Source organism: Perna viridis, chromosome 6 (genome assembly GCF_037379345.1).
Source record: "Perna viridis isolate PV_CMFRI_1.1 ecotype Kerala chromosome 6, ASM3737934v1, whole genome shotgun sequence".
Taxonomy (NCBI): domain Eukaryota; kingdom Metazoa; phylum Mollusca; class Bivalvia; order Mytilida; family Mytilidae; genus Perna; species Perna viridis.
Window position 1 is genome coordinate 47,361,050 of NC_142450.1, and position 13,400 is coordinate 47,374,449.

Below are 13,400 nucleotides of genomic sequence, written 5' to 3' on the forward strand. Positions count from 1 at the left end.
GATGCGGGATAAAAATTTGATCAGAATTGAAGTGGTCACTTTTTGGCCCCTTAATCCTGAATGATTCCAGTCAAAAACAATCCAAACCTTCCTTTGAGAGTGTGGTACTTTGTACAATTTCAAAGCCATCCATACCCTTTTACTCAGTTATTATCCTGAAATCAGAAAAAAAAACTTTGTTTCTGGCACCTGTGTAGCCCCTAATTCTTAAGTCAAAACAATAAAAATCAATCCCAGTCTTCCTTTTATGGGTATGTTAGTGGTAGTAAAATTTATACCAGATCCATTCACTTTTACTAAACATAAGGAAAATGCTGGTTTCAGGCATCTTGTTTGGCGTCAATTCCAAAAAGGTTCAAATCATAAAGACCCCTTTAATCAATCCGTCCTCTTTGGTGGTATGACACTTTGTAATACAATTTCAGAAAGATCCATTTACCATTAGTCAAGTTATTGTTATAATAGGACTGCAATTTTTAGTATATGTATAAAAATGTAGAGATTTGGCAGGACTTTGTTCTTTAATTAACGTAAACAACTAAGGTACATGTAATAACAAATTTTACTTGTATCATCTAATATATATTACAATAAACCCACACATTTTTATATTACAAATAACAGGCAACAAGACCTGCCACCATAATATGGCAATATCCTGGGCTGTAATGAAAACATATAAAAAAAACAGCCTTAAAAGTACAGTACAGTGCTTATAATGTTCTAATTAAAAATATTGTCCAATGGCACACTGATACAGTCTTTTTACTTCTTGATTAAAAAAAAATTCCACTAAAAGAGTAATCAAGGGAACCAAGGTTATATCGGTAATCAAAAGAATGTAATCCAGGGACAAAGACCAGACATGGAAAACAGATATACACAACAAAGAACACAAGGAAACTAAAATCATACATACAAAATAACAAAAGCAAAGCAACTCAGACTCCACAAAAAACTGGGAGCATGGAGTAGGGTAAGTGTTCTCTGCTTTTCTAGAAACACCTGCAAAGTTCCTCATCAAAAGTCAAGTCCAGGGTAGACAAAAGAGGAAAGGAAAACTATGACATGTTGAACAAATCAGTTTTCATGGCGCAGATGGATACACCGTAACGATCCACAAGTTCATGATGACTACCATAAAACTTCTGTTGTGATAACTTCAATCTTGTAGCAACATAACCCGTTTTCAGAAGCCTATATGTTTGAATTGTCTCTACATGTAGGAAGTCCTTAGAAATCTCTAAAATCGCTATAATGAATTAGTGTAATCCAGTTTCTTTCACTTAAATTACTGATATGTACTAAGTCAGATTCTAAAATGTGCTTATTTATGGTCACAAACAGTAAAAGCAAAAAGTATGGTGAAGATTGACCAATGGTTGGTTGAATAGTTAATTAAATTTTCATACAAAAACTTCCACAGTCTATATTTTGAAATGAAAAAGAGCCATAATTCCTCAACAGTATATGTAAACTACATTGTCATTAACATTTAATCTTGACCTGTTTATCGTTTGCATCTTTGTGTTAACAAATAAAGTGGAAGTGTGATATAAACCATTAACTAAACCTAGAGCTTCCAGATTTCCCTGGTGTCATTTGCACTAATTTAAATATCCAGATAGGCAAAAATTCAGAGGATGCAACAGAATTATCAGATAAGAGGTATAACTACTGTTGAGGTTCCAATTTTTATGAATTCTGTGAAACTTAAAATTCATTACAAAATGTAAAAGTTGCGTGAAAAACTTTAAGGTTTTAATGAAATTCATTATTTATAACTTCAAATGCTACTGAAATTTTGAGTAACATTATACAGGTACTTTCATCATCTTCATTTTAGGGGGGAGGGGATGTTGAAGGAACAATTGCCTTGGTATCACTGCTAATTACAGTCTTTCACAAAAAAACAACAAAAAAAAAAACCAAAATTATGCAACCTTTAACAATTTATTTTTTATTTCAAGAATTACATAGAGATCTTATGATAAAACTTCACAAAATCAATCCATGATTACCTCAAATGTGTCTTCATTAACCAATGTAAACATTATGATTAAATAGTTCCATATAACATTCATGAAAAACCATCCATTTATACTTATTATTCAAGATAAAACAGCCTAAAAAATATCATGCAGACTGAGATTCCATTTATTTTTTTTAGCGGTTTGATATATAAGTGGGAGGAACTGGAGTGAATTATATTTGTAAAACTTAAAATTACAAAGAACTCATTACATTTCTTTTCTGCCATTTAACTTGGAACTACCAATTTTATCCATTTGTGAGTTTATTTCTGCCATCTGAACTACCAATTTTATCCATTAGTGAGATCATTTATTTCTGCCATTTGAACTACCAATTTTATACATTTGTGAGACTGTTTATTCAAGAAAGCTAAAATACCATGTTTGTGTGACTGATAATCAATTTTACACTAAAACATCTATAGCTTTACTTCAATGATGACCTGCTGATATGAAGACCATGTACAATATTTCTGTTGATTTTTGCAAATAAAATTGTGTTACCTTACTTTTATGCAACACTCATGTAGGGATATATACATGTACTTCAAAGAAATAATCATAAATTTTAATCTTTTTTTTTTTGCCTGCATACTAGACATAAGAAGAAAAAGTAAGGCAATGTGTCACAACTGTTTACCTCATTCCATTTCTGTCTGTTGTAATTTATTAAAGGTCCCTATAACTGGTATGTTTTCATTCATAACTTCTCCAAAGATAAACAATAGAACTTGTAAACAATGTAACAGTCCAATAAATGTAAAGGTAAAATGCTGCTACAGGAAACTGTACTCAACCACAAAATCATTTTCCAAGTTTACAGACGTTTAACTAAAAAAAAAAAAAAAACCTGACACCCCTTTATATGTGTCTTCATCTTAAAATGACACAATTTTGTTTCAATCATTCATTAAAATCCAAACATTTTTCTGTACATAATACCATTAATATTACCACCATGATACTCAGATTCTTATACACACACATATGCATTAACAACAAGAGCAATATCGTGTTTAGACTCATTCATTAATATCTATACATATACAAACCACACATTACCTAAGTATGTACTTATGATAGCATATTCTGCTGAAAATAAGTTCAAAAGATAGAATTCATATTAAATATTTGTCAAATTTGTCCACAGGTGCATAGGTTCAAAATGTATTTAAACAGTCCACATAAAATTCAGACATTGCCTATGGTAAAGTGATTCAAGGTGTAGAAAACCCACCAAACAAACAATGCTTTTTAATCTACATATGCTATACATTCACATAATGATAATCATTTCTACATTACAATCTGGACCTTTTAGAAAACCATACATTTATCTCCCACTAAAATCAACCAAATGAAGAATGAAGTACCAATTTCATGTACAATTTATATAATGTTTATTTTAAAAGCACAACAACCAAATGAAAAACTAAGGCTGGTTATGTGAACAGTAACTTTTTCTGAACAAGATATGAAACTGAATTTAGTGGGTTTTTGACATGCATGAATCACCCTATGTCTGATCTTTATAATTATACAGACTGCTACTTGAAAGTCGAGTTACACAAAGCTGATACCAATTACTGTGACAGATGGACTCAAGAGGTTAATGGACCTGCTTTCACCTTTATGCCACACATGCAGCAATACAAGCACCACTGTAATTCTTAGTTTTAAGACCTAGACTCACTTTTATTGGTATAATGTATAATCATTTTATACTGTTTCAAACAGAACTGTGTGTCAACTAATTTGCTGTTGAATAATCCAATACAATTATTGGATATATTAGGTAACAACAAAATTACTGAACACTAATCTGATCCTCCAAATAAAATCTGACAGAGATATTACACCACTGGAAGTTGATACCACAATAGTCCTGACTTGGTACAGGCAAAGATTACAGTCCTTGAACTGATCCGCGCAACGATTTGATGGATCCATGACTGATCTGATCACAGTTTTGTTGTGTAAAATGACATAAGATTTATTTGAAATAAAAGAACATAAAATAAAAGTGTAAATTGATGTTTAAATCTATTACATTATGTAAATATGTGTAAAACTGACGAAGGAAACAACAAAAACCATAAAATACAGTGACCGCTCTGTGGTCATGTGATGCGATCACCAGTATAATGGATCGGTTTGTCAGATCAATGACTGAGCGGAAACTGATTGGTGATTAGACCGATCACAATTTTTGTTGCACAGATCGGTTCAGGTACTATATATGAGTCATAAAGAATGTTAAGCATGGTTTCACTTGGAGTCCTTCTATCCTTTTGACCCACATTTTTGTATGCCAGTTCTACATTTTTTTATTACGGACAAAATGAGTGTAATGTTATGTTTAGCTATCTAGGATTCTACTTTCTCATCAATCCAATAACACTGCAGACAAGTATCTATTCCATGAATCAGAGCAACAAGACCATTACAAAGTGAGCAAAATTGATGGGACATTTTAAAGAGTCCATGAAATATTGGTTCACCAAAGATATTCAAGGGTACACGTCAAATTAGTAATGAATAACCTTTTGCAGGGTTTCTGTACTGAACCATACTTAATTCTGAAATAGCCATTATACTTGAAAGCAGATAAATGCACTTGTCTACTCATCACATGTATAAAAAAAAAAATACAGTATGAAAATACAAATTGTCATAATGTTTATCAATATAAATGAATTTTAATGCTTGGAAAATATTAGGGCAAAAACTTCCTAACATGATATTATTTTAGGTTAATTTAAGTAAATCATTTAGGGAAAGGACATGGCTATATTTAATTTTTGTCCTCCTTTCATTATTGTAGGTTTACAATCATTATTAAGCATAAATCATGTCTTCATCGTTCATGTCATTTTCAAAATTATTATCATCTTTCATATTATGATTAAAGTTATCTTCATCAGATAAGCCATCAGAATAATGGTCTTCATTATCCATAAACTCCTCTGGTTCATCTTTTACCTTCGACTTTCGACTCTGAGCAACAAGTTTAGCAGCCTTAGTTGTTGGCCGTCTCCTTCTGCTCGATTCGTTTCTGGATGATTTTGGAGTGCCTTTACGACGTCTTTCACGGTAACTACCCTTTTCATGCTGCATCATGTGCTTTTTCAGATGGTCAGCACGTTGATAATGCTGAAGACAAAATTCACACTGGAAAGGTTTCTCCCCTGTATGTATCAACATGTGTCTTTTGACATGTTCTTTCCGACGGAAACCTTTCTTACACACAGGACAGGAATATGGCCTAACATCATCGTGGATTTTAACATGTCGCCTCCAATGCTCTCTTTTGAGGAAAAGTTTACCACACACAATACATGGATAATCTGACTGACTTGATTTGCCTTGTTTTCTGTTATGTCTTTTCTTATGTTCTTCTAATTTTTTACGATCCAAAAAGTGTTTCTGACAAATGTCACATTTAGCCATTCTTACTTTAAGGGCATCCTGATCAATATCACCATCAGTATCTTCATTTGAATCACTTTCATACACTTCTTCAACAGTCAACTTCGCTTTTTTAGGCAAGGGATTTTTACGCTTTGACTTTCCCTGAGACGTTCCAGCTTTTGCTGGATTAGTTTCATCCAGATCTTTCCTGATTATTTTCATTACAGATTCAACTTCTGTATTAAGGTCAGCGTTTTCTGATAAATCAAAATCAGCAAAAACTTTTCGTTTTTTAGGTCTGCTACTTTTGCGCAAGGGAGATAACCCATCTGCTAATGGATCACTTGATCCTTTTTCTTCATTTTTCCCAATGGTTTCAAATCTCCCCACGGCATTGTCTGTGAAAGTCATCTGTAGTTCCCCTGCGTCATCATTGGACACTATCACAGTTTTTATTTCTGCATCAATTTCATTGTTGTCACTTGCAGCAACTTCACCCTCATCATCTAGCATGTCGCTGACAGCCATTGCATATGATTTCAAATCAGCATCCACATCTTCCACTTTGCCATCCTCATCAGTTTTCTCCAGAAAAGGTTTTTTGTTACTTGCATAGTCATTATTTGATGCTTTCTGCATAGTTCCAGAGTTTGCCTGAACTTTTTCACACTTCAAATCACTTGTTTGACCAATCCATGTTTCTTTGACCTGATTAATCTTAGTCTCTTTATATATATTCTTCTTTTCCTTCAGATGAGATTCATTTAAATTCTTGACAATTCCCTCCTTTGATACAAAATCTACAAACCTTTCAATGCCATCAATAAAAGCTTCGGACTGACTTGTACCACTCCCAGCAGGGGGAAGGATATTGCTTTTGGATGAATGACCAATACCAGAAGAAAGAACATTGGTAGCAACATTTATATCTGTCTGCAGAATTGATAAATCAGTTTCACTGCTTTTAGGCACATCAATGCACTTCTGATGTAAGTCACTGGAATGGTTAGTTAAAACTAAATGCCGTGGTGTTTTAGTATTTTCATCAGCAACTGGAGTTGAAACCAACTTATTAAATCTAGTATGATCTACCTCATCTCCAGATACAATATTTGCAATTGGTTGTAAGCCTTCTTTTACATTTCTACCAACATCTCTATCATTCTGATTTGAAGTAACTTTCAAGGCAGAAGAGGCACTTAGAGCAGCAGAAACATTCAGTGTGCCAGAAATGTCAACATCTTGAGGATTGTTGTAGGAGGGTGATTTGACTGATGAATTAATGTCAGATGTACCTGATGCCCTAAGAGATACTGGAACATTGACTTCTGTTGAAGCATCATATGCTGCATCGAGAGGTGACATTTTTAAGTCAGATGGTATCAACTCAGGATGGGCTTGCTGATAGACATCTGTAAGATTAGCATTCGGTGAATTATTTTCAGCCATTGTTTACTCTTTAGAACTCTTTACTCATGATTCTAAAGATCTGAAAAATAAAATGGTACAAAGTTAATTCTTGATATGAATAATCAATGCCGAGCAAATCTTCTTCGGCAAAAAGTATCAACATTCAGTAAACACAATTTGTTTAATTGCAATCAAAATGTCACTTATGTTCATAATTTCACATCTGAAATAACACAACCCAGGTAAGTTAGATTATTTTCAGGATAACTTAAAATGAGTAATTTAGTACTAGACGATATTGGTAAATAAGTAATTTTTCAAATTACTTTTTATAGATTTGTTTATAGCCTCAGACACAGCATGTGAAGCTTTATTTTACAAAAAGCCCAGGTACCAGCAAAGAAAATTAAGATGTTTGTTTGTTGGGGTTTAATGCCCGTGCTGCAATATTTCAGCTATATTCAGGCAAGATTTGTTTGTTTGTTTGTTGGGGTTTAACGTCCGAGCAGCAATATTTCAGCTATATTCAGACAAATATATTATAGCCTGACAACCCCAGCATGTAACATGCCAGGGGTACCCCATTCCATCACCTGGGGCACACATCCCAGTTGCTCTGTGGGCAGAGCGCCCTAACCCTGGCTAGGGTTCTGAGCACTATTTAGTCGCCTTTAATGACAAGCTTAGCGCTGCTGCAGGCCTATTCTTTTAACACCTGGACCTGCACAGGGCATATTCAAGCAAGAAAGTTGAATGTTGTTGTCAAAACATAAGTCACAAACATGGCATAAACTTACTTCAGCCTGCAGAGATACACAGGAACCTTAGTGAGCACACTCACATACCCCACACGTCCCCATGTTGGATACTCAAGTCAATTGTTCACAAGAGAAATATATGTAGAAGGGCCCTGATAAAAAAGCAATTAAAGTGTTATTTCAGGCATTAGAAAAGATTGCAACAAAATAAAATTTAAAAAAGATTTTTGAAAATGACTTTTTCTTTATCTTGTAACTAAATTCTGTCATTCAGAATAGTAGTTTCAAACTCTAGACTGTGATTTCTTTTTGAGTTTTAATTAAACCAAGGTAAATATCATTGTAGCACAACAAAATGTACACTTGACCTGTAACTTATCATGGTGAACTTACATACCAAAAATCATGACATAATCTGCAAGCATCTAGAAAAAAGTCCAAAAAATGTTATTTCTGTGAATTTTGTTAAGATCAAGGCTTATAATTTCTGTAAAAATCATCAGAGCAGAATGAAACACAAACTTGACCTGTAACTTACCATGGTGAACTTACATACCAAAAATCATGTCAATGTCTGCAAACGTATAGAAAAAAAGTCCAAAAACTGTTTGTTCTATGAATTCTGCTAAGTTCAACATCCATAATTTCTGTAAAAATCATCAGATTGGAACGAAAGATAAGCTGATATGTAACTTATCATGGTGAACTTATATACCAAAAATCATGTCAATATCTGCAAGCGTTTAGAAAAAAAGTCTGGAAAACTGAAGTTGGACTGACAGACTGAAGATTCAAAAACATCATACCATCCGCAACTTTGTTGCGTGGGGTATAATTAGAAAATCAGAATGAAATGAAAAAAAAAGACATCTATTGAAAAACCTCCTTTTCTAATGTCTAAACTACTGACCCCAAAAAAAATGAAAATCTCACAATATGAGTTTTGAGGTTTCTCATGTATAAATGTTCATGCTTTAGTTAAACCACCTTTACTACGAAATACACTTACATGTGCAATTTTAATATCCCATTTACATTACATTTTCAAAATAAAAAAAAAGTGGACCCATCAGGAGTCGAAATCTGGACTGGACTGTTTTTCATGTCTAGTCTTTGTCCCTGGATTACATTCTTTAGATTACCACTATAACCTTGGTTCCCTTGATTACTCTTTCTAACAGTGCTACAGTATTTTGCTGACTGGCAAGCCATTTTCTGACTTGTACCATTCTAATAGTATGAAGAAACTGAATCCATTCTTTAATGTTACAGGACTAGATAGGACTATACTTCTACAGTGAAAGAGGCTAGAATTTGGTTCCTCCATACTCCAATGGCTTTATTATAAAATTTCCCTTGCAGACCTACATGTACATGTATACTCATTACCTACTATGTACATGTATTAATGTATCACTTGTTTAGCTTATATGGCTCTACTATAAAGGATGTGAACAAATTTACACAACATGATCAGTACTCATTACAGATCTGCAAAGCTGTTTTATTTATTTGCATACTGAGTTAGTGTTCAGTACTGAGTGTGGCAGAGGTGTAAAAGCTTTGGAAAATATAACCTCTGCTCAGGATATTAACTCAAATGTGACACCAATGGAAAAAATAATGGTTATGGTGAAATCATGTGAAACACATCAAATCCACTAAGGTACATGTATAACTTAACCAGGTCAGAAAATAGCTTGCCAGCCAAACTAGTATTGTTTGGGTATACAGGGATGATAATTAACAGATATAAGTGAAACTAGTACCTCATAATGCTCAAGAAGGAAGCTAAATGGTAGAGAAGTCCAAAAATAGTAAAATGAAAATTGAGGATCTGAAAAAAAGCAGGAAAGGGGTTTCCAGTTTTGGAGTTTTTGACTTCCACTTCCACCATTTATGTCAAATCTGGTAGAAATTGCCTAAAAGTTATATACCAGTCAAAGAAAGGATTTTAAGGCTACAAAACCAGTTGTACAATGTAATTACATATATGTGGAAACAAGTCTCTGAACATACATCTGAAATGCTTCATTGATAGTGTCTCATTTGAAAAATACTTTGAAGTAATCGATTAGGTTTATGTTCCCTTGGTTGCCATTGCAATGTCTTTAATCTTAGGCCTGTTGATCCAAGTTGACCTCAATACTGACAAAAATGAAAAAAGAACTTTGTTTTCCCGAACTGAAGTTAATTGGGTAAGTTGTCTATTCACTCCAACTCCCCCCAAAAAAAACCAAACAACCATGTGTAATGTCAGACTAAAAATTTTATTGGACCAAGCAGCATAGCCACTGAAACTGACCAGCTTAGTATATATAGGCGTATGAAATTAAGAGCCCTTTACCATGTCTCATGACGTCATGTTAGACTTAGGGTTAAAGAAAGGGGGAGGGCTATATCTGACCCTGCGAGCTCAAAATTTATCATTGAATGAATGTTGCAAATTGAGATTAATTAAAATGTTGATGTCTAAATGGCCTTAGTAAAACATGTATGTAGTTGAAAGTCAGTATGAGAGTGAGAGTAAAATGAATGTTAGTACCCTTGCCACCTGGTTTTGTTGTTTATAAAATGGACGCATTTAAGATTCCTCATAAACTTCTGAATTGTAAGCATTTGTTATTTTAGTTAAAAAACTTGAATTCTTACAATATATCGAGAAAAAACAGTCAAGTTTCGTTCCTTTGTGGGTGTAGGGGGGTGCGGAAATTATGTCATCGACCGGAGTGAAGGAATGCAGGAAAATAATTGGCTGAAAATGGAATCGAAGTCTAATTTTAAAATCAAATCGGAAAATACACGAACCGGGAAAGTGTTTCCCTCTTATAAACTCCTTTTAAAAATATACTTAACCCTTTTAAACAATGACGGGGCTTTTAAATTTTTTGTTCAGATAATATGATGCAAGCATAGCCTGCGAGAGGATGGGGATGAATATATTGAAGACCTTAATGACTGAGTTAATCTTAAAAAGACTAAGTGTTTATAGTATTCAATTCAGTTGAGAGTTTGGCGGCAGAATATTGCCCACGCAGTAGATAAATAAAATGAATGCTGATCCTGGCAAATTTTCAGGTCCTACCAGTTGGTAAAAAGACTTTTGTAAAAAAAAATCACGTATCAACATTAATTCTGCAAATTTACCATGTGAAAGTATTGTGAACTTGATTATAAACTTAAACTTGATATTCATATTGGTAATTTGGGTATGAAGGCATCTCTGCAGCAAAATATACTAAAACGTTTGGGTCCATTTCTGAATAGACTCACAAGACTCACCCTTTTTTTTATACTTTCACTAATTCTTATCATTTTATATTTTTGCCCTTCGGCATGACATTTCTATACTGGTAAAAGTTCTAAATAACTGGAAAGTGTAAGAAAGAGTACTCCGTTTTGTGTGTGATAGGGTGTATTTTTACTATTTTATATTTATTCTATTATTGTGTATTGCTTGGCAGATATTGTGTATTCATTTTATTTTCCGTCGTCTGCTATATAAATGGTCTCTAGCATGTTTTTTATCAGTCATACTTCATTGAGCCTGGTTGTAATAGTTTTCTGCTTTTACAATGCTAATTGTGACGCCTGATTTAGTTCTCTGTGGTCGGTTCTGATTGGTCAGACAAAACTCTTTGGGTTTTTAAAATTATACTTGAAAATGGAAGTTCGATCTTAATGCTATACATTTGAAATAATTCACATTCTCAGAAGTTTATCGCACAACTGTGATATAGACTTTAGTGCATATTTTGAGCACAGAAGACAATATTCAAAGGAACACTCGATTGATGTGGCTAAAAGAAACAGTTATCTGGTAAGTATGTAATCATACTTTGTAGAGTGAATGGCTATGCCGTATGTGTGATGTCCGTAGTTGGTACGTTTGGTCTTGCTTCGATTGATATGATAGAAGCGAGATCGTTTATGAATCTGTGAATGTATTATGATATGAATCTGTAGATTGGTTGTAGTCTGAAAGATTTTAGAGAGATTCTGTGAGCGACCTTGACCCTTGCAGTTATAGGTCTATATTTGACATCGCATGATAATTATTTATACTAGTCTTGTTTATTGTATTCTAGTATCTACATGTATTAGTACTTTCATCATAGAGACGTGCTATATTGATATTTTTTTAGAAATATTTATCTCATATATCCATAGATCGTGTAATGAGTTTCTGTATTATATGATGGGTTCATAGCTTTGGTTCGAGTATTTATGTCTTATTCCTTAATTTCAGGAGATACTATATGTACTGACCCTGTATGTTATACATGTAGTTGTATAGTCCTACAACGTAAGAGGTTGGAATTCCGTTCCTCCATACCCCAACCTCTTACTTCCGAGTGCCATATTGCATAACGCTCGTTCCGCCGTTCCTTGAAATCGGCAGAATTATAGTATACTATTTTCCATTTAAAACGTTTTATACAGTTTCTTTACTATTACACGGGAGAAGGTGACTAAACTAAAGAAAAACAATGACCTACCTGATGAGAAAATCCAGCAATCCTGGAAATCCTTTGTAAAAGCAGTTTAAAGGAACTTCATATTTGGTTTTTAGCCTTTCGAGTGTGTAATTCCGGTTGATAAAATTACGGATTTTAATATCTGCGACACGAACATATCAAATTAACCGACGAATTGCCTTTACCAACTGTAAGTTCGTTTTGTCAAAAACATCTTGTATTCCGTAAAATTAGTGACCTAATTCAAAACTGCTGGTCATTTTGACAACAGTCTTGATTACAAATTTTTTCTAGGTATTAAACAAATATTTAAGACTTTTATCGTTCGATTTCCGGTAGATTAAAATTCTTTTATGTAAATAAAAGACCTAAAGTATTTTAAAACACATGTTTAGGTAATTAACATTGGCGGTGGCTTTCAAAATGTCAGATGCTAGAGGTTAGGATGGCACCAAGTCAGAAAATAGCTTGCAAGACAACCTCTAGCATTGCTGGAGTAGTAGCTATAGACTATATATAACCTAGTCCCATAGATTGGTAGGTTTATATGCTTTATAGTGCACTTGGTTTTATATGAGAATTATTAAGCTTAGTATTTTGATAAAATATATCATGTATGATTGTCATTCATTCATATGTGAAGAAGTTTGTCTATTTATTTGTAGCTATTATATAGTATGACTGTTGGATTTATTTTGAACTTGAGTACTTTTTATTGTCATTGTTTTCTAATTACATATCTAGAGTGTGAACTGCATTCTATTAATGATAGTTTGACAACAAGTTGTTATACTTACTTATATACTTCGTGATACTGGAATTACTTTATTGTTTTATTGTTGTAATTTAATGGTTATTTATTTTACCCAATAAAGATCTAGAACCCTAGTAGCGTGTTCGATAAGTCCTGCTTTATGTGTATGGTGATATGTCTAGCTCATACGAAGAACATTCGGATCGTGTCAGGATGCATTCTCTGCATATCAGGCAACAAAGAACAATGGCTGTTGAAACCTATAAAACCCTGAATGATTTATCACTGGTGACCTTTATGCCTACGTGATCTTGTCACTGTGGATTCATATTATATAACGATAATAAGTATGGTGTACATGTCAGACAACAACCCACCGGAGGAACATGTCAGCCCAAGACCACCCATTGGTCTTCAATGAACGGCGAGGAAACTCTCATACCGTGGGCCACAGGGTTGGCTGCAGCTGCCCCCAAAACATCTATATACACAGGTACAGCGAAAAACTTGTACCTATATACACAAGTAACATAAAAATAAACTAAAGGTGAAAACG

At 33.7% G+C, this 13,400-nt stretch overlaps 1 protein-coding gene across 4 annotated transcripts; it reads right to left on the bottom strand.

Moving 5' to 3' along the window:
* Positions 1 to 502: 502 nt before the first annotated feature.
* Positions 503 to 10,365, bottom strand: LOC148615314 (uncharacterized). Of its 4 annotated transcripts, none has more exons than XM_088590195.1 (4): positions 10,265 to 10,365; positions 8,169 to 8,259; positions 7,652 to 7,764; positions 503 to 6,933 (listed from the first exon to the last, which is right to left on the bottom strand). In XM_088590195.1, the coding sequence occupies exon 4, from the start codon at positions 6,891 to 6,893 to the stop codon at positions 4,872 to 4,874; it is 2,022 nt and encodes a 673-aa protein (XP_088446321.1). In that variant the 5' UTR covers positions 6,894 to 6,933; positions 7,652 to 7,764; positions 8,169 to 8,259; positions 10,265 to 10,365; the 3' UTR covers positions 503 to 4,871. The 4 variants fall into 4 exon arrangements, with proteins under 4 accessions (XP_088446321.1, XP_088446319.1, XP_088446323.1 ...); XM_088590193.1 differs by having other exon boundaries at positions 8,151 to 8,259; XM_088590197.1 differs by lacking the exon at positions 8,169 to 8,259 and having other exon boundaries at positions 10,265 to 10,351.
* Positions 10,366 to 13,400: the final 3,035 nt, after the last annotated feature.

Excerpts from the sequence above, each read along its gene's own strand:
- LOC148615314 (XM_088590195.1), bottom strand. The coding sequence starts at position 6,893 with ATGGCTGAAAATAATTCACCGAATGCTAATCTTACAGATGTCTATCAG.